We start from the raw sequence: 26,623 nt of genomic DNA on the forward strand, positions 1-26,623 counted from the left end.
AGACGTAGCTGAGATGTCCAGCCTTCCATGACCAAACACCACGAGTTTCATTTTTTTTTTCCTTCATTTACATTACAACTTTTCACGATTTCTCACTTCTAAATCACAACTACATTCTTCCTAATTGTTTTTCAACCATTTTTACAAGTTTTTTTTTTATCAAAAATTATACATGAATAAGCCCTAAAAGATTTTCATGTTCTATCTTATATGGATTCAAACAAAATACAAAGGGTTTTCTCTTTCACAAACACGCAAGGGTTTTGTAATCAGTACTTTCCTATTATTTATAGGTTTTATAATTGGTACTTCATTTGTAGTTAGGTTTTGTGGCTGGGAAGAAATGGGTTGAGGGATAAAGGAAGAAGAAGATGGGCTTAGGGAGAGAATAATGGGAAGGGTGTTTTAGGTTTTTTAAAATTGTAGGGTGGATGTATTTAGAAGTTTTTAGGTTTTAGGTGAATATGTAAATAGGGTGGATGTGAAGAGAGTTTTGGTGGATGCATTTATAAATTATCTTAGAGAAAATGTACCACAGAAAGTACACTAGATGGTAGAGAAGAAAACAATTACCAACTAGTAATTCACCAGAATGACAAATCAAAGAACAAAACCAAAGATATTAAACAAACTATTGGTCAAATGCTAAAAAAAATTACTAGCAATTTTCACATTAGAAACAGATTCTATCAGCCCAACTCAGCCAACTGCATGACAAAGTAGATAATCAGAAGATTTAAATAACACGATTTTTACTCCAGCTGTGTTGTGTCTTTTCGGTATTGTATATTTTTGTCACTTTCTTCAGCTGGATAGCTTGTTTTGCTTATTCATTGGGGCAGTTTATATTTAACCTTTTCATTTTGATCAGATATTGCATTTTGTAGGAGGATTGTCCCTTCATTAATTTTCTTTTAATCATATGTGATCAATTTGTTGACGTGAAAAAAAAAGGAAAGAAAGAAAAAGAACAAAATGCTACTACCTGAACAGGGATAGAAAAAGAACAAAATGCTACTACCTGAACAAGGATTCAGAACTATCAAGGTGCTCCAACGTGTGCTTCTTAGGACAGGAAAATGTCCTGATATCAGAATCAGTTTGGCCATGTTCATAGCTTCCATTCATTCTTTCTGGACCATCAAATTGAGGTTCCAAGGTTTCAGAAGCATAACCATCAAGATATTGCAAATTCTGTCCAGCCTCCTTATCTACTTCCTTTACTTCACTAAAATCTGAAGCCTCATTAGCAGTAACACTTTCAGTAGATGGAGGTTCTGACATTCTCAATGAAGAGGATGGGAGCTCATCATCTGATATAATGCCTGCAGCAGCAGCTGTAACAGCTAGTGCACTGTTAAGAGGTATTGCATAAGCCATCCAATCAGTAGAGCACTCCCTGTCAGGGGAATCACTTTTCTCATCCGTTTGATCATGTTGCTTGGATGTTGATGAGATGTGATCAGGGAGAGAAATCAGATTGACAAAATGTGTTATCCGATTCAGGCGCTCTTGTGCAATTATACTGCATTCAAGTGAAACATAGTGAACTAGTTTGGAACTATGAAGAATACATCTAGTTCAATATCTAATTGTCAGTGACAAGTAGTTCTCACAAACTTACAGCAATCAATAATCAATACAAACCTGTTCAACATCTCATAATGTAACTCAAAGAAAGGGATCCTTGTTAACAGACAATAACAGCGAGGTGCAGAAACCAAAAAATGGCAGCTTCCTCCAGGTCGGTGTGAAAGGGGTGATGAGGCACCTAGGATAGCAGGTGCCTTCTGAACAATTTCTGGCACAAGTAAGCAAACACCATAAAGTGTTGCATTGTCTGCCACCTGATCAAAAGCACATAAAACCTCTTTACCAATCACCTACTCCTGTCTCTTATATAAATCATCACACTACAAGACAACTGACACATAACATAAAAGGGGGAAGAAGTAGCATTTTCCAAAAGAAAATGATGAGAAGAATGCAAATCATCTTTCTTTAAAAAAAAGAAGCATCCAGTTTTTCTTTGTTCTAATCATCTGTATAATACAACAACGCACAACCCAAGCCAAAGACCAAACAAACCATGCACCAGCCAGAATTTGGAATTTCCTGTATCTTGCTAGGTTAAGTCAGCAAGCACTCCCAACTTTCAGATAGACCTATATGGGCATTAAAAAAATGTTAAATGTAATCAAATAACTTGATCTTCGGTACACTCGATCTACCCAATGAGACCCACAAATCATGTTTATATGCTCTTTTAATGTTGGCATGAAAGGATTTATTGGTCAACATCCTTGAGGCTGGCAGTAGCCAAGTTGATCCAAAAGGAATGTGGTTGGAGGATTCTAAATAAAATAAAAAGAAAGAAAAAAAATGTTGTTCAGAAGAAGAAAGAGATCATGAATGATGATGATACCACCTCTGGTGAGGTGCCTAACAATATGGTACTTCCTTTAGCATTGTCAAATTTGATAGAGGCTATATTAACTTTTTCCTTCTTCCCATTGTTTATCTTTCTTCCACCTTGGAGAGAACCCAGCTGTGTGTCAAAAGAAACTAAAACAGATATTGTAATCAGTGATTGCTTTGGTTCGCTTTTGGAATATTTTGTAATCTTTCTAATGCTATGCAGCTTGTATTGCTTCCCATTTTGGAGCCTTCTCTCTTATATTGCTTAGATTTTACATTAAGGAAGGACATCTAGTATTTCCAGACATTTAAAATCAAAAGAAATATAATGGTGTGTTTTCTACACAAGAAAAAGACAATCCTAAACATAAAACAAAAAACCCTATTCTGCTCCCCAATATCCCATGCCAATTGTTAGCAATTTCTAAGCAATTTCACTTAAATTTTGAGTGATCACTAAGTACAGTTTGATTCTAGGGTTGTGATTGTTTGTTGTTAGAGCATATAAGTTTATACAAGAGTTGTGATAATCTCTTTTGAAGTTAGTGAAAACTTAATAAAGAATTGCAGCTTTAACTGTTTATTTGGATAAATAATTTAGATTGCTGAGAGGAATCTGAGATGAATGGAATGAAAAATCCTCCTTATTTGATATTTAATTGTTTGATTAAAGAGAACCATGACTACAAAAATTCTAGCAATGTATTTTAAGATTTGCAATTGTAGATCTTGAGATCAAGGTACATGGATAAAAAGATGACGCTGGTGCTGGAACCCAGGTTCACTCCTCTCTTAGATTTGTTGATGTGGTGAAGAGGGGAGGAAGGAGTCTCCTGCATATGATAGGAAGAATGGGTTAGAGAGCAGATTTTCTTGGAAGTCTCCTATATATGAAAAGGATGTGGCAACTGAAAAATAGCTTGGTGGGAAGGTGGGAAAGGCTGAGGATTTCATTCCTAAGAGCAAGATACTTAGCCTAACAGAGTTTTGAAATTTTATTTATTTATTTATAAGAAACAAAAGAATAATATAGAGAGAAGGATTAGAGATCCTGCAAAAAAGTAACTATACAAGAAGAGACAAAAATAAATAAAAGAAGTGTGACATCAAAAAGATGATCTAGACCACTCCATGCAAAGCTCCTAAACAAACCACAACCCAAAAATCTCAAGGGGTAGATGATCCTCAAGAAAGAAAAGATGGGCTCAGAATCTTCAATGTAAAGCTGTTGTTTCTCAATATTTAGGGTCTGACTGCTGGCTGTTTTGGTTCAGATGAAAGAATGGTGGGGTTAGGCCGATTGGCTTGTCAGTCCAGCTGTGGTGTATGGATCTATTTAATATGTTGGGAGATATGTGTTGAAGCTTAATAGAAGTTAAGAGAAAACATTCGCCTCAAAGAGCCACTTGAGATGGACAAGGATTTAGGTCAAATTGAATAGCAGAGAGGTGCCTGCAGAGATGCCGACCAGAGTAGGATATAAGCTTTGCAATTCTGTTATGGAAGAGGTTGCACCTTAGGTTTCCTAAGCTGGAGATGCTTGCTCCAACCCGTAGTAAGGCTCAAGATCAAGTTTTTTGGGGTCTTGCTAAGGAGGATAACAACCCAAGAACAATCTTGTTGTGCTTATTGTAGAAAAGAAATTGAAGAATAAAAGGTAGAAAATTCTTCTTCTTAATTTTTTTATTTTATTTTATTTTATTTTTTCTATACAGACTTGTACATATATATATATACAAAAAATCCTAGGACCCAAATTAGGGACTTTCCTAACTTAATTACAAAAAAATCCCTTTAATCACGGGATTGCCTAATTCTCTCTTCAAAATCACAACTTTCCTTATTTCATTCTTTCATACTCTCCCTTAAGTTGGTGAATAGATATTTTCCATTCCTAGCATGGATATGCTTGTTTGAAACTTTGTACTGCTTAAATATTTTGTGAGTATATCTACAAGTTGGCAGTCAGTAGATACATAAAGTGTATAGATCAATTCACTATCTAGTTTCTCTTTGATAAAATGTTTGTCAATTTCTCTGTGTTTCGTTCAATTGTGTTGCACTGGATTATGTACAATACCGATTCCAGATTTATTATCATAGTAAAGTCTCATTGGCCTATACCATTTGATCTTCAACTCTTCCAAAATAATCTTCAACCATAGTAGTTCACAAAATCCTTGGGTCATTGCTCAAAATTTTGCTTCTACACTGGACCTTACTACCAAACTTTGTTTCTTGCTTCTCCATGTCACCAAATTCCCACCAAGAAAGGTGCAATACCCCGTAGTTGATCTTCTAGCAACCATAGATCCAATATAATTTGCATCTGTGTATGCTTGTACTAGTCCCGAACTTCATTTAAATAGGATGCCCTTTCTTGGAAACCTCTTAAGGTACTGTAGTACTCGGTTAGCAGCTTGCGAATGGACCTCTTTTGGACTATGCATGAAGTGGCTAATCACACTCACAACATATGCTATATTCGGTCTTGTGTGAGAGAGATAAATGAGTCTTCCTACTAGACATTGATATATCTCTCCATCTACCTTAGTGTCTTCCTCAACCTCTCTAAGTTTATGATTAGTATCTATTGGTGTGCTTACTAGTTTACACGCCAACTTCCTTGTTTCTCTGAGAAGGCCTGTTACATATTTCTGCCAAGAAATAAAAATTTCTTACTTATGTGCAACCTTAATTCCTAAGAAGTATTTCAACTTTCCTAACTCTTTGATTTCAAATTCCTTGGTCAAGCATTGTCTCAAAGTCTGCTTCTTTAGTTCATCATTTCTCATCATGATAATATCGTCTACATATACCAAAAGAGTTGTAACTCCCCCTAAATCTGAATGTTTGATGAACAATGTACGATTTCCGTGACTTTGTTTGTATCCCATGTTTTTCATTACTTTTTCAAATCTTCCAAACCACACCCTTAGAGATTGTTTTAGCTCGTATAGAGTTTTCTTCAGTTTACATACCTTTTTAGCGGCTAGGTTACTACCAAATCCAGGAAGAATTTTCATGAAAATTTCTTCTTCCAAGTCTCCATGCAAAAATGCATTTTTTACATCGAACTATTGTAGATCCCAGTTGTAGTTAGCTGCCAATGATAACAAAACTCTTACAATGTTCATCTTTGCAATCAGGGAGAAGGTCTCTAAATAATCCACACCATATGTCTGAGTGTATCCCTTGGCCACCAATCTCACCTTATACCTCTCTAATGATCCATCTGTTTTATACTTAATAGTATAAACCCATTTGCATCCCACTGGTCTTTTTCCTACAAGCAAATCTACTTACCCAAGTTTTTTCTCCAAGGCCTCCATTTTTGCAGTCATGGCTTGTTTCCAATTTTCATAAGATAAACTCTCGGATAGAGTGGTAAGAATATGGATATTGTTCAAACTTGTAAGAAAACTCCTATAGGACTAAGACAACTTTTTGAATGACACAACATGGGAAAATGGATACAAGGGATGTTTAGTATATTCCCTCATTCCCTTCCTAATGACAATCATAAGTTTAGACTCAGTTTGTAAGGGAGAAGGAGAAACTGTTACCTCATTTCCAGAAGGCGGTTCAGATTCTTAGACTTGTTTAAGTCTAGAGACTGCAACTTTCTTCCTTGAGTATACTTTGTCAGTCATTCAATTCCCAGTAGGCTCAGTGGGTGACGACTTAGGTTCAGGGACAAGTTCAAAGACTGGTTCAGAGGTAGGCTCAAAGGCAAAGTGTACAGGTACTAGAACAATGACTTTAAGAGGGTCAACGAGAAAAGGATCAACGAAATAGAAATCATAATCCTTGTCTTCCTTAAAGGAATTCTCCCCTTGAAGATAAAAAGCGAGAAAATAAGACTCACTTTCCTTCAAAGTAACATCCATTGAAATAAAAATAAATAAATAAATAAAAATTAGATGGTGGATGGTAACACTTATATCCCTTTTGAGTTGTATCCCACAAAAATACATTTGACTACTCTTAGATCCAATTTTCCCCTGCTTGGACGGTGAAAATGCACAAAAGATACACACCTAAATATCTTAGGAATGAGATGGTTTGTAGTTCTCATATTAGGATAGAAGGATGAGAGAACTTCCATGGGACTTTTGAAACTGAGGACTATATAAGGTAATCGGTTTATGAGATGTGTGACAGTTTCCTCCTAATAAGATTTAAGCACATGATTTTGGAACAAAAAAGCTTGAGTTGTATCAAGTAGGTGGCCATTTTTTCTCTCAGCAACTTGATTTTGTTGAGGAATGTTGACAAATGATGATTCATGAATTATTCCCTCATATTGAAAGTATGGAGTTAAGATTTGATTGAAATAGTCTCTAGCATTATCAGACTAAAACCTCTTGATAATGACATCAAACTAGTTTTTTACCATGTTATGAAAATTTGGAAGAACAAAACTCACATCAGATTTGTGTTTAAGTAAAAAAAATCCAAGAGATCCTAGTACAATCATCGATAAAAGACACGGACCAATGCGCCCCGGATATATTAGGGACGGGGAAAGGGCCCCAAATATCACTATGAATTAAATGAAAAGGTTTTGAACTTCTTTTATTATTGATGGGAAATGGAGAACGCTTGTATTTAGCAAGTTCACATACATCACAGTGAAAGCTCTCAACATCTAATTTACTAAATAGAGAAGGGAACAAAAACTTAAAAGTTTGAAATGATGGATGCGCAAGCCTATGATGATGAAGCCAAATTTTTTCTTTATTTCAAAGATGGTGCTCTAAAAGAAGAGATACGGATGACTCACTTAGTGTCTCAAGGTAGTATAGCTTGTTCCATTCCTTAGCAAGTCCAATTATCTTTCCTAAGTCCTAGTCCTGAAATACACAATAAGTAAGGAAAAAGGTCACAATGTAACCTAAATCTTATGTAAGCTTTTGTATAGAAACAAGATTAGTGGACAACTTTGGAACATGAAGCACATTTCTGAGTGTGAGTGTAGGACTAATTTGGACATCTCTTACACCCACGACAGTCGTTAAGGAACCATCTGCTATAACAATTTTCCCACTGCTTGGACAAGGATTATAGTTTTTAAATTGGAGTGACGAATGGGTAATGTGATTTGTGGCATTCGAGTCTATAACCCATGATTTGACAAAGGTTTCATCCTAGACTTTTAATCCAATGGAAATGGGAAACTTACTTGAAAGCACCAGTGAGCAAGTACCTGAAGGTTTCTCAAGAGTTCCCAATAAAGCTCTTATTTTTTCAATCTCCTCCTGATTGAATCTGTCCTATTCCAAGGATTGTTCTTCAATTGGCTGAGCAAAGGACAAGTTTGCTTACCCATTATTCCTCTGTTGTCCTTCATTATAACCCCACTCTTTGCTAGATGTAGTTGGCTTACTAGCATTTTTCCCATGTATGTCTAGGTTTCTAATAGTGAGTGCATCATAAGTTATCCCTGTTATCACGGTTTAAAGCATTGAACCAATCAATCATTTTGTTATCAATAGTGTTAGCCTTCCGATCATTGCCTTTGTTAGCAACCATAGTTGAGCCTTCAATATTCTGAGGTTTAAGCATGACACTTCTCCTGCTTTCTTCTGCTCGAATTATGGAGAGTCTCATTCAAAGTTAAAAGCTCATTACTAAAAATTTAAACTCGAACTTGGTCAAACTTAGCATTGACACCAACTAAGAAATCATAGACTCGATCTTTTTCAATGTAGTTCTTCAGGATTGCTGGATCCTTAGGGCATTTTGTCTCAATACAACGATAGTGATCAAGTTCTTACCATAGGTTTTTCAACATATTAGCATACTTTGTGACTATTGACATGAAATATGGGATGAAAAATAATAAGTTACGTCTATTAGATTGACTATACACAGTTTATATAGGAGATTACAAGAGAAGAAATAGAAAACAAGAGACATAATAGGAAACTAATAAAACTATCTATTTATAGAAATAGGAAACTAACATAATAGGAAAATAATTCTCCTATTCTATTTACAGCTCAATACTCCCCCTCAAGCTGAGAAATAGATGTCTTCCATTCCCAACTTGAATACAAGATTGTGAAACATTGAATTGTTCAGCCCTTTTGTTTGGATATCAGCTAATTGATGTTCTGATGGAACATAGGACATACACACTACTCCTTCCTCCAATTTTTCTTTGATGAAATGTCTATCAATCTCAATATGTTTTGTCCTATCGTGTTGTATAGGGTTATGAGCAATATTGATAGCTGACTTGTTGTCACAATAGAGCTTCATAGGACCATCCCACTTGATTCTCAAATCATCTAGAATAATCTTCAGCCAAAGTAGTTCACATAACCCTTGAGCAATGGCCCTAAACTTTGATTCTGCAAACGACCTTGCTACCACATTTTGCTTTTTACTTCTCCATGTTACAAGATTACCTCCAAGAAAAGTACAATACCCTGTAGTTGATCTTCGATCCACTAGGGAACCTCCATAGTCAGCGTCGGTGTATGCTTCTAGAGCAAAAGTATTGTTCTTCTTGAATCATGCATGAATTGATTGATCATGTTCACCGAGTAGGCGATGTCTGGCCGAGTGTGAGCAAGGTATATGAGTCTACCAACTAGCCTCTAATACATTCTTTTATCCACCACTGGTCCTTCTTCAATTTCTCCCAACTTGTGGTTTGGATCCATCGGAGTAGAGACTAGTTTACACCTAATCTTCCTTGTTTTTGCCAATAAATTAGTCACATACTTTTGTTGAGAGATGAAGATTCCTCGTGTGGAATATGTCACCTCAATACCGAGGAAGTACTTCAGTTTCCCTAGTTCCTTTATCTCAAACTCTGTTGCTAATTTCTGCTTCACTTCATGCTTTTCTCTCTCATCATTTCCAGTCACTATGATGTCGTCAACTAGACTAGAAGAGCAGTTACTCCCCTTGCAACTGAGTGCTTAATGAAGAGAGTGTGGTCACCTTGGCTTTGTTTGTACCCAGACTCTTTCATGACTTTTGCAAATCTACCAAACCAAGCCCTAGGAGATTGTTTTAGCCCATAAAGGGTCTTTTTCAGCTTACACACCTTGTTACATGTTTTAGCCCATAAAACATGGGAGATTGTTGAAAGACCGAAAGGGAAAAACATTGTTGAGTGCAAGTGGATTTTCACACTGAAATATAAGGCTAATGGATCTCTTAAGAGACATAAAGCAAGATTGGTAGCTAGAAAGTATACTTAAACTTATGGAGTTGATTATCAGGAGACTTTTGCTCTAGTTGCAAAAATGAATATTGTAAGAATTCTGTTGTGACTGGCTGCCCACTACAATTGGCAACTCCTACAATATAATGTTAAGAATGCATTTCTTCATGGTGATTTAGATGAAGAGATTTACATGAACATCCCACTGGGATTTGAGGGAAACACATGTAACAAGGTGTGCAAGCTGAAAAAGGCCCTTTATGGGCTAAAACAATCTCCTAGGGCTTGGTTTGGGAGATTTGCAAAAGTCATGAAAGAGTTTGGGTACAAACAAAGCCAAGGTGACCACACTCTCTTCATTAAGCACTCAGCTTGAGGGGGAGTGTTGAGTTGTAAATAGAATAGGAGAATTATTTTCCAATTATATTAGTTTCTTATTTCTGTAAATAGATAGTTTTATGATTTAGGAATAAGTTAGTTTAGGAATAAGTTAGTTTCCTATTTCTTCTCTTGTAATCTCCCATATAAACTGTGTGTATAGTCAATCTAAAAAACAAAAAAACTTATTATTTTTCATCCCATATTTCGTGTCAGAAACTGCTAAAACTATCTATTTACAAAAATAGGAAACTAACATAATAGGAAAATAATTCTCCTATTCTATTTACAACTCAACAACTATCTTATTGTTTCCCTGTTTAGCTGCTCTGGTCTTCGCTTTTATTTCATACACTTAGACTGCACCTAGTGTCTTTAAGTATGTCTGATGAATTGTATCCCAGATGTCTTTAGCAATTGTCAAGAACATATAAATGTCACTAATGTCAAGCATCATGGAGTTCCACAACCATGCCATAATCATTGAGTATTGTTCGTCCCAGGCACTAAACTAAGGGTCCCTTCTACTTGGTCTAGTTACCAGAAGGTGACTTAATTTTACTTTTCTCTTTAGAAAGTAAACAAACAAGTTGTGACCATTTTAGATAATTCTTCTCATTAAGTCTGTATGCCGGTTGAATATTCTGCAATTCTTCTGTGTTATGAGTGGTAATCACTCCTTCAGAAGGATTGGTGAAGGTAGTAGTTTGTGATACCTTGAACATTTTAGTTTATTTTTTTGTTTTTGATTTTATTTTTGTTTTTTAAAGACTTAAATAGCCAAACTTAAAAACTTGACTTAAAAAAATAATAATAATAATAAGAGCCATCGTTGGCCATCAAAAGGGTTGACGAGAGGCAGAGATGACGGTAACAGTGAGATCCAACAGCGATGGTGACACTGTGAGGTTGTTTGCTATGACAACATGTTTGTTGTGATAGCATGAGGGTAGCAATGCAACGACGGTCTCTGGCTTCAGCTAAGGAGATCTCAATGAAGATGGCGATGCAACTTTTCCAATAATGGCTTGACAACTATGTGAGAAAAGGACACGAGGAGCCATCTATGGTGTGCTCTGTGTTTCCCACAGTGGCGTGGTTAAGAGAGAGTGACGATGAGAGGCAATCCTTTTTCGTAGCAGTGGTGTGGTCTTTATTTGCAGCAGTGGCCAACAATATGAAGTCCTCAACAATAAATGATGAAGGGCAAAGGACAAGATCCTCTATAGTTTTCATGAAGAGCTTGCTGAAGATGAAGACAAGGGCACGATCTTCTATTTCATGGTGAGTTCGCGATCTAGAGAGGGCGTGATGCGACAACTACTCCGATCACAATTTTGTTTGCTACAATGGCTTGACAAGAAGAAACTTTAGGTTAACAATGAAGGTCAATTTTGGCCTTCAACTCGACAATGAAGGCTAGAAAAGAAAATTTTTCTTCCCAGATTTACATGCCTAAGGCTCTAATACCATGTAGAAGAGAAATTGAAGAATAAAAGGTAGAAAATTCTTCTTCTGAATTTTTTTTTTTTTTTTCTGTACAGAGACTCGTACATATATATATATATATATGCAAAAATCCTAAGACCCAAATTAGGGACTTTCCTAACTCAATTACAGCAAAATCCCTTTAATCACGGGATTGCCTAATTCTCTCTTTAAAATCGCAACTTTCCTTATTTCATTCTTTCACACTTATCACTGATTTTATGTTGAATCATCCTTCAGGTTTGCCACAATGTTAGTTTGTTGTTCCATTGGAAGGTTAGTAACATGGTCTCCTAACTAGATCAAGTGAAGCTAAGTTTGAAAGCCCAATGGGGAAGGGTCAAGGACGTGGGTAATGGGGCTTCAATTGAGTGGGCTAGCTCTATTTGGCAGCGGGAAGGTCTGGATGAGTGCATTGTTGTATCTCCTATAAAGAAGGCAAAGGATGTTATTGGGGATGAGGTTCCCATTTCAGGACTGGACATAGCATCCATTCCTCATAGTGTTGCTGATATCTTTCTTACAGCCTATTATTTCTCATTTTGATTCTCTTTGTTGGAAAATCTACGATTTTCTAAATCTTAGGAAATTTGTGTACTATTAGATAGTGTACAGTTATTTCAGTTATTTACTTTTTTTTATTATTTTTTTATTGTATTGTGGGTCCCACTAGCATGTATATATATACTCAAGTCCAATGTGTATTATTAATAGTTTTTTAATAACAAAAATTAGGGATTCTCCATTTTCTCTCTTTTCACATGGTATTAGAGCCTAGGGAAAAAAAAAACCTAATTATTTCCGATTTATCCGTGAATCAATTCTGGGAAACCTTTCAGTGACCGTGTTTTATTCCGGTCACCTTCCCCATCTCCTAAAGCTTTCCGATCAACCGTATCGCTGTCAGAAAACTCTCACCGTCGTCAAAAAACCCTCACAGCTAGAGACTTTTTCAGCGACTTTTTTCGGCGAAGTCCTTTTCCGACACCGACCATACCATCAGGTGCGCAAGGAGGAGATCTTCAAGTTTTGTCAAAACACCGGAGGAAGAATCTCAGACACGCGCCGGCCACGTGCGTTTCTTTTCCGACGGCCTGAACCTCACGCGCGGGTGAATGAGGGCGCGTGGAGCACTTTCCGGCAACACACTTCCACCTCCAGCCTCACCTGACGCCATCTAGCCACTCTCCATCTGTGCTTGTGTCACCCCGAGCCCTGCACATGTCTTAGGAAGTGTTCTTCTACCCTTCCAGTAGTGCCACATTTGTTTTTCTTTACTATTTGGTCTCTCACAGCCGTGGATCCTCGGTTTTTCTTTTTTCAGCAGCAATCTGAAACCGTATTAGGGCTCTCTTCGATCCAAACAGATTTCGTTCTCCAAATAAGTAGATATGGCTACTAAAAGTTCCATTTTTTCCTCTGTTATATCTGGATCTCCTATGATTACTTTGGAGAAATTGGTTGGCAGTGAAAATTATTTGTCCTGGTCTGCCTCTGTGGAGCTTTGGTTTATGGGTCAAGGTTATGAGGATCACCTTGTTACGTAGGAGGCGGATATCCCTGAGGTTGACAGAGTACAATGGAGGAATATAGATGCACAGTTATGTAGTGTGTTATAGCAATCAGTTGATCCTAAGATTCTGTTTCATCTTCGGGCCTACAAAACATGCTTTAAATTTTGGAATCAGGCGAAAGGGCTATACACAAATGATATCTAACGTCTTTATAAGGTGCTTCTTCTATTGTCAATGTCAGACAACAAGACAAGGATTTATCTACTTATATTAGCCAGATTGCCTCTCTTAAGGAGGAATTCTTGACCATGATGCCTCTCACTACTGATGTTGGGGATCAACGAACACAAATTGACAAGTTCTTTATGGTTCTTACGCTTATTGGCCTCCATCCAGATCTTGAGACCGTACACGATCAGATTCCTCATTCCCTTCTTTTCCTTGACCAACCACTTTATTTCCTTCCTCCTCATGTTTTTTGTTGTACTTGCTTTGTTCATATTCTCACTCCTGGATAGGACAAACTTTCTGCCAGAGCCACAAAATGCATCTTCTTGGGATACTCCAGACTTCAAAAGGGTTATCGTTGTTATTCCTTTGAGACTCATCGCTACTTTCTCTCCGCTGATGTCACCTTCTTTGAGGACTCACCATTTTTCTCCACCTCTGAGTCTCTTCCTGCTTCTGAAGTCTTACCCCTTCCCATTATCTCCCCACCTGATGCAGTGCCTTCTCGCCCATTTCAGGTTTATCATCGTCGTCATCGTGTCGTTGTTCCTCCTTCTTTGGGTGAGGTACCTGCTGACTCATTTTCTATTCCTTCAGCTTCTCCTGCCCCTACTCTACCTCCTTCTGCTGACTTACCCATTACTCTTCGGAAAGGTAACCGATCTACTCGTAATCCTCATCCCATTTACAATTTTTTGAGTTATCATCGATTATCTTCACCCTATTCTACATTTGTTTCTGCTATATCTTCTGTTTCTCTTCCCAAGAGCACCCCTGAGGCTCTTTCCCATCCAGGCTAGCAATAGGCAATGGTAGATGAAATGGCTGTTTTACACTCCAATGGCACTTGGGATCTTGTTGTTTTACCCTCTGGTAAATCTACAGTTGGTTGTTGTTGGGTCTACACAGTTAAGGTTGGCCCTGATGGTCAGGTTGATCGCCTTAAGGCCCGTTTAGTCGCTAAAGGTTATACTCAGGTTTATGGTTCTGATTATGGTGACACTTTCTCTCATGTTGCCAAGATAGCTTATGTTCGTCTATTGCTCTCCATAGCTGCTATGCGTTCTTGGCCTCTTTATCAGTTAGATATTAAAAATGTTTTCCTTCATGGGGATCTTGCTGAGGAAGTTTATATGGAGCAACCACCTGGTTTTGTTGCTCAAGGGGAGGCTAGTTTAGTGTGCAGGTTACGCCGTTCTCTATATGGCTTGAAATAATCTCCTCGAGCATGGTTTAGCCGTTTTAGTTCTGTTGTTCAGGAGTTTGGCATGTTTCGCAGTACAGTAGACCATTCCGTTTTCTATCATCATAACTCTTCGGGGCAGTGTATTTATCTAGTAGTTTATGTGGACGACATCGTCATTACAGGCAGTGATCAGAATGGTATTCAGAAACTAAAGTAACACCTTTTCACCCACTTTCAGACTAAAGACTTGGGGAAATTCAAGTATTTCTTAGAGATTGAGATAGCTCAATCCAGTTCTGGTGTGGTTCTTTCCCAAAGGAAGTATGCTTTAAACATCTTGAAAGAAATCGGTATGTTAGATGTAAACCGGTAGACACTCCTATGGATCCAAATGTCAAACTTATACCAGGACAGGGAGAGCCTTTAGGAGATCCTGGGAGATATCGGCGACTTGTAGGTAAACTAAACTACCTCACCATTACTCGTCCCGACATTTCTTTTCTTGTGAGTGTTGTTAGTCAATTCCTACAATCACCATGTGATAGCCATTAGGATGTTGTAATCCACATTCTTCGATATATCAAAAGCACACCAGCCCAAGGTGTGTTGTACGAGAATAGAGGTCATACCCAGGTTGTTGGTTACACAAATGCAGATTGGGTTGGCTCACCCACAGATAGACGTTCCACTTCCGGGTATTGTGTTTTTATTGGAGGTAATATAATATCCTGGAAGAGTAAGAAACAAGATGTAGTGGTCAGATCTAGTGCTGAAGCCGAGTATCATGGCTCTGGCAACATGTGAACTCATATGGCTGAAACATCTTCTTCGGGAGTTGAGATTTGGAAAGGATGAACAGATGGAGCTCATCTGTGACAACCAAACCACTTTGCATATTGCATCCAATCCAGTCTTCCATGAAAAGACCAAACACATTGAAGTTAACTGTCACTTCATTAGAGAGAAGATCACATCAGGATGTGTGGCGACTAGTTTTGTCAATTCAAATGATCAACTAGCAGATATTTTTACTAAATCTCTCAAAGGTCCTAGAATTAAATACATTTGTAACAAGTTTGGTGTATATAACATATATGCTCCAGCTTGAGGGGGAGTGTTAGATAGTGTACAGTTATTTTAGTTATTTACTGTTTCTTTTTTTTCCTTATTGTATTGTGGGTCCCACTAGCATGTATATATATACCCAAGTCCAATGTGTATTATTAATAGTTTTTTAATAACAAAAATTAGGGATTCTCTATTTTCTCTCTTTTCACATGTACAATTGTAAATTTAAAATAGAGTAGTTTTCTGTTAAAAAAAGAATAATTCCTAATTTATGGAGATTGATAGGATAGTCAAAGTTTCCTAAGTTAGCCCATTTATTTTGTATATAAAGGTTCTACCAATTATTCTCTTTGACATAAGAATTATCATTATTCCCCACATGGTATCAAAGCTATACATTCTTTGGGAAATTACTCAAGTTATTCTAAATTTGTTACTCACTCTATCATTAAAATCAGTGTTACATGCCCCAAGATTATCTATTAACCTTTTATTTTCAATCACCAAAGATTTAAAATGCCATGTAACATTCTTCCCAACTGATTGTGTATTTCAGGACCAAGAAGATGATTGGGCAAGCTAAACAACAAGATGAATTCTACCCCTTGAAGCTTGTCGTGGAAACAATGAGAGGTACCATTCTCCTACCTTTCTAAAAAACTTTCATCCAATAAGGACTAGATTTGACTGTGTCCCCGAAGATCAGGGCATCCACCCTTTCTTTTGTTGAAAAAAAAAATGTTTCCTAAACTTAGATATTAGTGCATTCCATTGTGAAGTCTATGAGTTGGCTAAACACCATCAAACCTTGTTTCCATTGAAGAATAAAAAATCTTTTCATCCATTTATTTTTATTTATATTGATGTATGGCCCCTTCAAGAATTCCCAGTATTTTTTGTTCTTGATGGTTTTCAACTAGGATCACTTAGTTTTATATGCTAAAATATTAGTTTGATGTGAGCAATGCATTCCCTAAATTTCACAAAACAATTGAAAATCAGTTTTGAGTGAGAATAAAAGTTATCAATCTAAATAATGGGAAAGAATAATTTAATCAAGTCCTATCACCTTTATTTCAAGGAAAAAGTATTATCCACCAGTCCCCTTTCATTAAAACCTTATAACAAAATGGGATTGTAAAAAGAAAAAATAGGTATTTGTTAAGGGTCACAAGAGCCCTACTATTCCAAAATAATGTGCCTAGACCGATTGAGAGGAAGTTGTTCTAATAGCAATGACTTTGATAAACAAAAAGCCTTCTAGGGCCTAGATAATTGATCTCCAATGATTGTTCTCTCATGATTTAAGTGTATCTAACATGTTCGTATCCACAAGAAGCTAGATCCTAAAGCCCTTACGCACATCTTTACTAGCTACTCTCTTTAACAAAGTAAGGTACAAATGCTATCGCCTATCTTTCAAAACATTCTTCACATCCATGGATATTACTTTTATGGAAAACCAACCCTTCTACCCTAAAACTTATCTTTAGGGGAAGCCTTTGTTAGAAGATACATCTCCCATTGTGTTGGATCTACCAGATCTTGACTTACTCATGACCTTCTTTCAATTCAAGAAGGAGGTTATCTCAACTTGACCACCAATAGGTCCAATCATTGGATCTCGTAATAGGTATTGAACTCTTTCCCTCTACTAATTCACCTTATTCATCACACATTGGCCAACTAGTTGAAGAGCATCTGGATGAATTTGTCCTTATCGATCTAAATTTGCTTATTGCCATTAGAAATGGCACCGAAACATGCACCCAACACCCTATTTCCAACTTGGTCTCCTTTGACATATTGTCACCATCGCACAAAGTCTCACTTGGTTGAACTCCCTTAACATTCCCTAAACACTACATGAGGCACTTAGAGATAAGAACTAGAAAAAAGGCAAGAGTGAGAAGATGGAGGTACCAAATAAAAACCAAACAAGGGAAGTTGTTGATCTTCCAATAGGAAAAAGACTAAATGGAGTGTAAATGATTTCACAGTTAAATATAAAGCTGATGGGTCCTTAGAGAGATAAAAAAGCTAGGTTGGTAGTTAAGGGCTATACTCAAATCTACAGGGTGGATTACAAGAAACCTTTGCCGTTGTGGCAAAAATGAATATCATGCATGTTTTGTTGTCTTTAGCAGTTAACCTTGATTCATATTTGTAGTAATTTGATGTTAAAAATGCATTTTTGCACAATGACTTAGAAGAAGAGGTATACATGGAAGCTCCACCAGCTTTAACAAGAATAAAGTGTGCAAGTTAAGGAATCATTGTATGGGCTAAAGCAATTCTCTCTCTTAGCTAGCATTATTGTCAAGGGTTTTTCACCATGTTAGCAAGATTAGCTTAAGATTAATACCTTCATTTCCTCCTCAACCTCCATTTCCCCATCCAAAAAACATTTGGAGGTTTTCCATGGAGTTGCCAATATGACTCTTTGGTACATCTCGGCTTCCGACAGTAAGTACACTATTGAGAATCCTTGTAACTTGACCTTCTAACTTCATTCCTTCCTAGCGGTGTGGCTAAGGAAACAATAATGCTGGTGATCTAGCCACCAATGGTGATAATAGTGTTTTATGGTTAAACAATGACTCATATTGAGCCATTCATAGGGTTCTGATCTAGCATAACCCCTCTTCATCTTTCTTCACCTCTAACAGTTGCAAAAGCTTTCTTTAAAAAGAGTCTCTATACCAAGAATTTGGACTCTAATCTAATCAAAATCATTATGAAATCCAACCAAGAAATAAAAAACTCTCATTTAATAAATTTGTGACACATCATCTCATCTTTGCCACGCTCCATTTTTTAAATACTAATATTGATCTAATTTGAGCCACAACTCTCGTATAACATTATAATATTCAAGGATCGAAAGATTACCTTATTTGATATTATGAATTCTAATCTTTAGTTCATAAATCTAAACAACATCTCTAAACTTTGAATGAATAAGTCTAACAAATAGCCTCCTAAATTTCCTCTGATGTAGAGAGGAACATAGAAGAGGCATCAGATTTTTTTGTCATCATGGGTTGATTGAAGATAGGATGAGATTATTGTAATTGGGAGGCAAACACCAGGAAACAATAGACACAAAAACATTGGTTTTGAAACAGTCCCTTGAATCAACACTGGCATTGAAGGCCAAAAGAATACACAAACAATTCTAGCAATAAGGTTGGAAAAAATTAGATTACCATCAGCAATTAAAGCTGATAAACAGAAGAAAAAAGGCCTACTAAGCACAAGGCTCTAATACCATGAAAACATAGAATGATTTATAAATAACACTTATGTAGTTGCAGAATATGTTTACAGTCTATTTGTAATGTTTATAATAGGAAAAAGAAAAGTAAATTACTCTATTTCATGCCTAGAATTACTCCAATAGATCAATCACTAATTATAGCAAATAAATCAGCTACTAAATCAGTCTCTAACTATAGGAAATAAATAAAACTGAACTGTACAGGAAAAAATAAAAATTATTGCACCAATTCTCCAACACTTTAACTATGATTTCCCAATCCTTTTAGAAGCAAGAAATGCATGCCCAGAAATGCAAATAACAGCAGTTTCACCTCAGTGAAGCAAAGAAACAAATAATGTTTCTTTATATTTAAACAAAAAGCAAATAGGATATTGTTCCAAGACAGTAAATAAATTGCATGAAACTTTCATGGTGAAGAGGTTACTACAAGTCATGAAAGAACCACTATGGACTTACTAAACTACAACATTGACGATACAACAAAGTAGAGAGAAATGAATGGGTGGAGAAAAACTATCATAAGGATGATAAAGAATATTATGCATCAAATTAAAGAATTTATCAATATTGATGTCCCTCTAAATGATAAATTCCACATAGCATAATACTGTAAATGACAAAACCCCATTTGGATGCAACTTAAACCTATTTAAATAGAATTCTAATATAGTAATAAGAATTCGTAGATATAATACCATAGAAACTGAAGTAGGACTCACCTTGAGAGAAAAAACAAATGATAAATCATCCCTGCCTAAATACTCCTGTTGATGAAAACAAAATAATGAAAATGTCATTTCTTTGACAGAGGAGGAAACAACTTTAACAAAACAAAATTTTGGTTAGTCATTAAACAAAGGATAAAACAATGAAGCACAATATCACTTAAAAGAAATCCAACAAACATAATTTGCAAAGATCATCTGCAATGGCCAATATATGGTTAGTTTCCCTTTTTTTTTTCTCTTTTTCTTTTTAATTTGTAGGCAGATGACCCATATATGGTCAATAATCTTTACTTTCAAAATTAAAATTTCAAGGAAGGGGGGATTAGTATTGATTTTTTGATAGGTAAAGGAATGTATATATAAATTAGAAATAGAAGCAAAGTACACTAGCGTACACAATACGCATACAAGGAGCACTTAAAGGAAGCCCTCCAAAAAGAGCACAAAAAATGCTGAATTGGTAGAAACATATAGTGTTTGGTATTATCGTAGGTAAAAGTATTGAATTTCATTTGATCATTTGCTAATGAAAACAATTGAATTCCAAAAATAATCCATTTTTACAAAGTGAATTTTATACTTCTAATATAAAATTCTTTGAAAATTTAAATCATGGAGATAAAAATATATTGCTTAAGTAGTGGTTAAAATCTTTGTTTAATATACAATTTCACATATTATGATTAAAATTATAAAAAAATATCATCATTTTTTATTCTGCAGAAATATAACCATTATTTTCTAACCATGTTATAATTAAAAATGTAAAAAGTATTGTCATTTTTTATTTTACAAAATGTAAAGACTATTTTGTAAATATCATTTGTTGGAAAGTCAACATAATACAAATTATGAATGAGATATATATTTTGCATTTAATTTAGGCTAGATTATGATATAGTGATCCTCTTTTCCTTAATTGTAAATCTAAGCAATCTTATCCCTGAATTTTAGGAGTTGTACAACTAGGGAATCGTAATTTTTTCCTTGTTAAGAGTAGAGGAGTCATACATATGTGTATGTGTGTATGTATATATATATCATGAACTAGTTCATTTTGAAATAAGATGAATTATTCTTCTTTGTAATTGTGTTATCAGAGCTATAAGAAAACTTTTGGCCTTCATTGCTACTAAATTTTTTTCTGAGATTGCATGACATTCTTTGCCATGAAATTCCAGTTTGTTTTTTGTTTATCCATCAGCAGTTGTTCCTTCTTTTGTTTGTTTCCATATTTTTTTCTTTTCTTCTCATTCCTAGCACTAATCATGTTTGAAACATCATAAGTAATCTCCACAGTTCTTGTTTCAAACATTAACACCCAATCTCCATCATCAGGAGAATACCAAAATCTTTAAACATCATTTTGATTGAATGGTCGAAATTATTTAACCTGGTCACAGCTATTGAAAACATTCTTGAAAGGAAAAGGGAAATTAAGTCACTTGATCTATCTAGAGATAAGCAAAGATGATCCTAGATTTGTGATGAGGCAAATTTCATGATCATGTCATGGCTTTGGAACTCTATACAACCAGAGATCACTAGGGCCTTATATGTTGCTCATCACTGCATGAGAGATATGGGAGGTTGTTTGACAACCATATTCCAAAGTGTGAGATGCAGCTCAAATTTATGAGATCAAAACAAAGATTACAACCACCGAATAAGGTACTCTATCTGTGATTGAATATTATAATATCATGAAAGGACTGTGGTTGAATTAAACAACTACCAGAATTTTAGGATGAAGAGTAGCGAAGATGCTGCCCTATTGCAATTATATGTTGAACTTGAGAGAATTTTTTACTTCCTTGCTGGCCTTAATGTGGAATTTGATCATGTATACGTGTTCTTAGCAAGGAATCTTTACCACCCTTGAATGAAGTCTTCTCACTCATACATGGCTGAAGAAGGACAGTGAACAGTGATGCTTGATAATCCCACTTCTAAAAGTTCAACCCTTGCTATAACAGCTCCCTCTAGTGTGCTACCAATTTAAAATAATGGCAACAACAGCAATGTAGATTCTAGTAAAAATGAGGGGCCTCGACCATCCAGCAAGAAAGATAGCTTATTGTCACAGGATGCTTCAAATGACCCTCCCCATGGGCTTATATAGGAGGAGGGAAGCTTCTGGAAACTCCTGGAGCCATCTACACTAAGCCATTGGTGGGAAGAGTGTGGAAGGTTCTAGAAATGCCTAGAGATGTCCACACATCTCTACACTATGGTGGAAGGCATGAGAGGAGTCCAAGGCTTTCTAAAAGATTCTAAAGATCTCTTGCATATTCTTGTACATAGGGTTGTACATAGATTAGTGTAGGGAGTTCTAGAATATTCTTGATTTGTAAGGAACCCTCCAAGGTTCCAGAGAGTTCCATTGGTGCCTATAAATAGGTGAGGGCCTCATTTGGCCAAGGCACCACCCAAATCACTTCCTAACCAAGCAAGTGAGTTTCCAAGCACTTGTAAAGGCTTCCTTGAGTAAATAAGAGCTTCCATTCTTTCAAGAGTTGCCTACCAAGCTTCTTAAGCTTTTGAGTCGCAAGTGTCTTAGCCGAGCAAGCTAAGCATTGGGGAGCAAGGCTGACTTACCAAGATCAAACGTCTTGGCTTGTCTAAGTGCCGCACGAGCTTAGTGAACGACTAAGTCCGTGACATTATGGTGCAATTATTGCAAAAAGCCATGACACACTAAAGAAACTTGTTGGAAACTTCATGAAAAACCTCAATCCTTTGGCAGAGGCATTGGAAATCGAAGTGGCTAATAGGGAGGACAAGCTAATATGGCTCATTGTGATGATGATGTAGCTTCAATTGCTTCTAACAATGGTTGTTTCAACAAGGACGAGATTGAAAGACTTTGAACCCTTCTCTCTTCACTAGGCAAGTCGAGTGCCTCCTACTCTTTGACACAGTAAATGGTAATAGGATGTGCAGCAACCTATTTTTCTCTATATGCGGCAGACCTTTATTATCTTTATTTTGTATAGTTGAGTTTTTCATATAGGACAACTAGGGGATTGGGAGAAAATCCCTATTATATTTATTTTGTACAGTTGGGTTTCCATATAGGAGTAGCATGTACAGCTAGGGGATTGGGAGAAAATCTCTATTGTAATTAGCGGAAACACTGTGAAATCTTGTTGTATAGTTCCTACATATATGAAAGGTCTAAAGACGTGAAGGTCATTCAGACAAATTGACATGGTATCAGAGCTACTTTTTGAACTAGAACTCTTTGTTGTCTCAATCTCTCATAATCTCTTGGTTTAGCCCTTCGGGCTCTTTGGTTTTTTAATCATTCTTATGGGTCTCGGTGGTGTGTTCTCTTGGAGGATTTCTGGAGGTTCTTGGGAGTTTTCTGGGTTTCTTTTTTATCTGCGAAGGGTAATTTAGTGTGTTGCGGATTGCCTGAATTCGTTTTTGGAGTTTCTGTCCATTAGAAGTCAATACTTTTGCATGATGTCAGGAGAAAACACTATTGTGCGTTTTAATGGAAAAAATTACTTGGCGTGGGAGTTCCAATATAAGATGTTTATGAAAGGGAAAGAGTTATGGAGCCATATAGATGGCAAGAGCAAAGTTCCTGCCGGCATAACAGATCTTGCTCAATGGGACAACAAGGACGTAAGAATTGTTTCTTGGTTGTTGGTGTCTATTGAGCCTCACATGGTGAATAACCTTCATTGCTTCACCACTGCTAAAGAGATGTGGGAGTATCTAAGGTGTATCTACAATCAAGACAACAATGCTCGAAGGTTCCAATTGGAATTGGAGATCACTAACTACATGTGGAAATATGGGATTATGATTTGTAATTAAGTGCCAAGATTAGAGGGATTGTGTTAGGATATTTTCTATTTTTATGGATGAGAGAATCCCTCTTAATTAGTTATTGTTTCCTTAGAGATAGTGATTGTGCATATTATATGGCTTAGATTAGGAATCCCACTTGTATATATATAGGTCACTTTGTATTCAGTTTTGGCACAGAAAAAAGAAGAATATTTTCTTCACTACAAAATGCCTTGAGATCATTCATTCTAATGTTTGGGGTGTTAGTCTGGTTATTTCACATGCTCAGCACAAGTATTTTGTAACTTTCATCAACGATTATAGTCGTTTCACCTGGGTCTACTTTCTTCGATCTAAGGCAAATGTGTTCTCTGTGTTTCAAACCTTTGTTGCTCTAATTGAAACACAATTTTCAGCTTGTATTAAGGTCTTGCGTTTTGATTCAGGGGGAGAGTATGTCTCACAATTTTCAGAACTACTTACAGCAGAAGGGGATCCTTTCCCAATGCTCTTGCCCCTACACCCTACAGCAACATAGGGTGGCTGAGCACAAGAACCGGCATCTCTTGGATGTTGTTCGTACTTTGTTAATTGAATCCTCTGGTCCATCTAAATTTTGGGTTGAAGCCTTGTCTAATGTTGTCTACTTGATTAATCGCTTGCCTATGCAGACCTTGCTGTATGACTCTCCTTATCTCTGCTTGTTTGGTAATCATCCTGAGTATCAGTCCCTTCATACTTTTGGGTGTGTTTGTTTTGTCCATCTCCCACCCACTGAACGTCACAAATTTACTGCTCAATCCACACGATGTGCTTTTATGGGCTATAGTAATGCTCAAAAAGGTTTTGTTTGTTATGATGCTGCTGCTAACAAACTTCATGTATCCTAAAATGTGATTTTCTTTGAAAAAAGGTCTTTATTATCTTTATTTTGTACAGTTGAGTTTTCCATATAGGAGTAGCATGTACAGCTAGGGGATTGGGAGAAAATCTCTATGATCTTTATTTTGTACAGTTGGGTTTTCCATATAGGAATAGCATGTACAGCTAGGGGATTGGGAGAAAATCTCTATTGTAATTAGTGGAAACGCTGTGAAATTTGGTTGTATAGTTCCTATATATACGAAAGGTCTAAAGACGTGAAGGTCATTCAGACAAATTGACAGTCAAGTAAGTATCTCATTTTTCATTCTCTTAATGTCTCAAAAGATTGTTTTTCTAAGCTTTGGATCATCGATTTAGGTGCCATAGACCACATGACCCACTCCTCCACCCCATTTCACAACATATAACCCATGTTCTAGACAACAAAAAATCAAGGTTGCTGATAGCACGCTTGCAGCCACTACTGGACAAGGAACCATTAATCTCACACCCTCTCTTACACTCAAATCTATATTACATGTTCCTAAACTTTCAGTAAGCCTATTGTCTATTCATCAAATAACCAAAGAATTGAATTGTAGTGTAAAATTTTTTCCTTCCTATTGTGTTTTTCAATACCGAATTACGGGGAGGATGATCGAAAATGCTAAGGAACGGGAGGGGCTCTACTTCCTTGAAACTAGAAGTGGAAATGGTGATCGATCAGCTCTTTCTCATCTTTTAGCGACATCTTCACCTAATAAAGACCAAATTTGGCTTCACCATTTCCATTTTTAGGGCATCTACCTTGTTCTTTATTAAAGAAAATGTTTCCTTCCTTATTTACACATTTGCATGTTAACGGTTTTCATTGTGAGACTTGTGAATTGGCCAAACACCATCATGTGTCCTTTCTTATATGTAATAGAAAGTCTTCTACCCTTTTGCATTAATTCATACTCATATTTGGGGGCCTTGTCGAATTCCAAATATTTCAGGGGCACAGTGGTTTGTGTCCTTTATTGATGATTGTTCTAGAGTGACTTGGCTTTTTCTTCTGAAAATAAAAAATGATGTGAGCAATGTGTTTCCCATTTTTCACAAAATGATTAGCAACCAATTTAGGGTCCAAATTAAACTATTAGGTTTGATAATTGAAGGAAATACTTCAATCAAATACCATCCCATTCCTTTAAGATGAGGGCATTATTCACTAGTCCTCTTGCACAGATATCCTACAACAAAATGACTTTGCTAAACAGAAAAAATGACACCAATTAGAAGTCACTCAGTTGTTTTAGAAATATTCCAAAGTCATATTGGGGAGAGGTAGTTTTTCCTACTGCCCACTTAATAAACCAACTTCCCTCTAAGGTCGTAGACCACAAAAGTCCAATGACTGTTTTCTCTAAGTTTTTTTCCCAACTTTCATGGATTTTGCAAACTACCTCCTAAAGTGTTTGGTTGTGTCCTTTGTTCATATCCATGCTCAATACCGCCTTAAACTCAATCCACCTACTCTCAAATATGTTTTTGTAGGGTATTCAGCAACAAAAAAATGAGTAAAAATCATAGTTCAAAGTCATAGAGGTCATTGACTTAGAAGGTCTCGAGGCAAATTAGTCTCAATATCTTAGATCAGTATCAATCGATACGCAAATATGTTCATTTAAGAACTCCAAAATTTTTAAGAGAATTATTTAAATTATTATAAAAATAAATATAATCACAAAGATTAAAAAAACTAATAAATATAAAAAGGACATTATCCATACAATGATAAAAGCATGGATTTAAAACTTTTTTATTTATCACCCCATACTAAGGGAGTATTTAGTAAAACTTAATACTTATTACTTAATATCTTAATTTGAATTTAAGTTAAATTATACTTAAAGTTGTTGATTTAAAATTTATTACTTAATTCTTGTTTTAAGTATTAAGGTTGTTTGAAAAAATTAACTTAAAACTTATTCTAAATTATCAAATTGATATATTCATCCTCATAAATTATAATTAGGGCAAAGGAAGTCAAGTAATAATAGAGGTGTGGAGTAGCAAAGGAGATTGTGGAGAAGTAAAGGAGATCATGGAGGAAACTAGGGCAAATAAGAGTAAATAGGTAAAATGAAGATGTGGACTTAAGAATAAGTTAATTGTTTTTACTTATTACTTAAAGTTGTTTTTTACTTTAAGCCATACTATTACGTTATTTTACCAAACATACTTAATTTACTTAATGACTTAAATTAAGCCATTAAGTCACTTTATATTATTAAGTTGGTTTACCAAACACTCACTAAAGGGGTGTTTGATAAAACTTAATACTTATTACTTAATGACTTAAGTTGACTTTAAGTTAAATTATAGTTAAGTCGTTGACTTAAAACTTATTACTTAATTCTTACTTTAAGGATCAAGGTTGTTTAATAAGATTAACTTAAAACTTATTCTAAATCTTCAAATTCACATATTTGTCCTCAT

At 36.0% G+C, this 26,623-nt stretch overlaps 1 protein-coding gene across 7 annotated transcripts in view; it reads right to left on the reverse strand.

Annotated features, from left to right (window-relative positions):
* Positions 1-26,623, reverse strand: part of LOC100249696 (uncharacterized) — a 105,668-nt gene that overhangs the window by 41,465 nt on the left and 37,580 nt on the right. For all 7 annotated transcript variants that reach the window (XR_786247.3, XM_010654129.3, XM_010654128.3 and 4 more), the window contains 3 exons: positions 19,466-19,510; positions 1,648-1,847; positions 1,022-1,525 (listed from right to left, as the gene is read on the reverse strand). Coding sequence is in view for 6 of the 7 variants with exons in the window: in XM_010654129.3 (XP_010652431.1) it covers positions 1,022-1,525; positions 1,648-1,847; positions 19,466-19,510 (749 nt within the window). In the remaining variant the exon portion in view is untranslated. The remainder of the gene's footprint in view (positions 1-1,021; positions 1,526-1,647; positions 1,848-19,465; positions 19,511-26,623) is intronic.

The sequence above is a fragment of the Vitis vinifera genome, chromosome 7 (genome assembly GCF_030704535.1).
Source record: "Vitis vinifera cultivar Pinot Noir 40024 chromosome 7, ASM3070453v1".
In the NCBI taxonomy this organism is placed as follows: Eukaryota; Viridiplantae; Streptophyta; class Magnoliopsida; order Vitales; family Vitaceae; genus Vitis; species Vitis vinifera.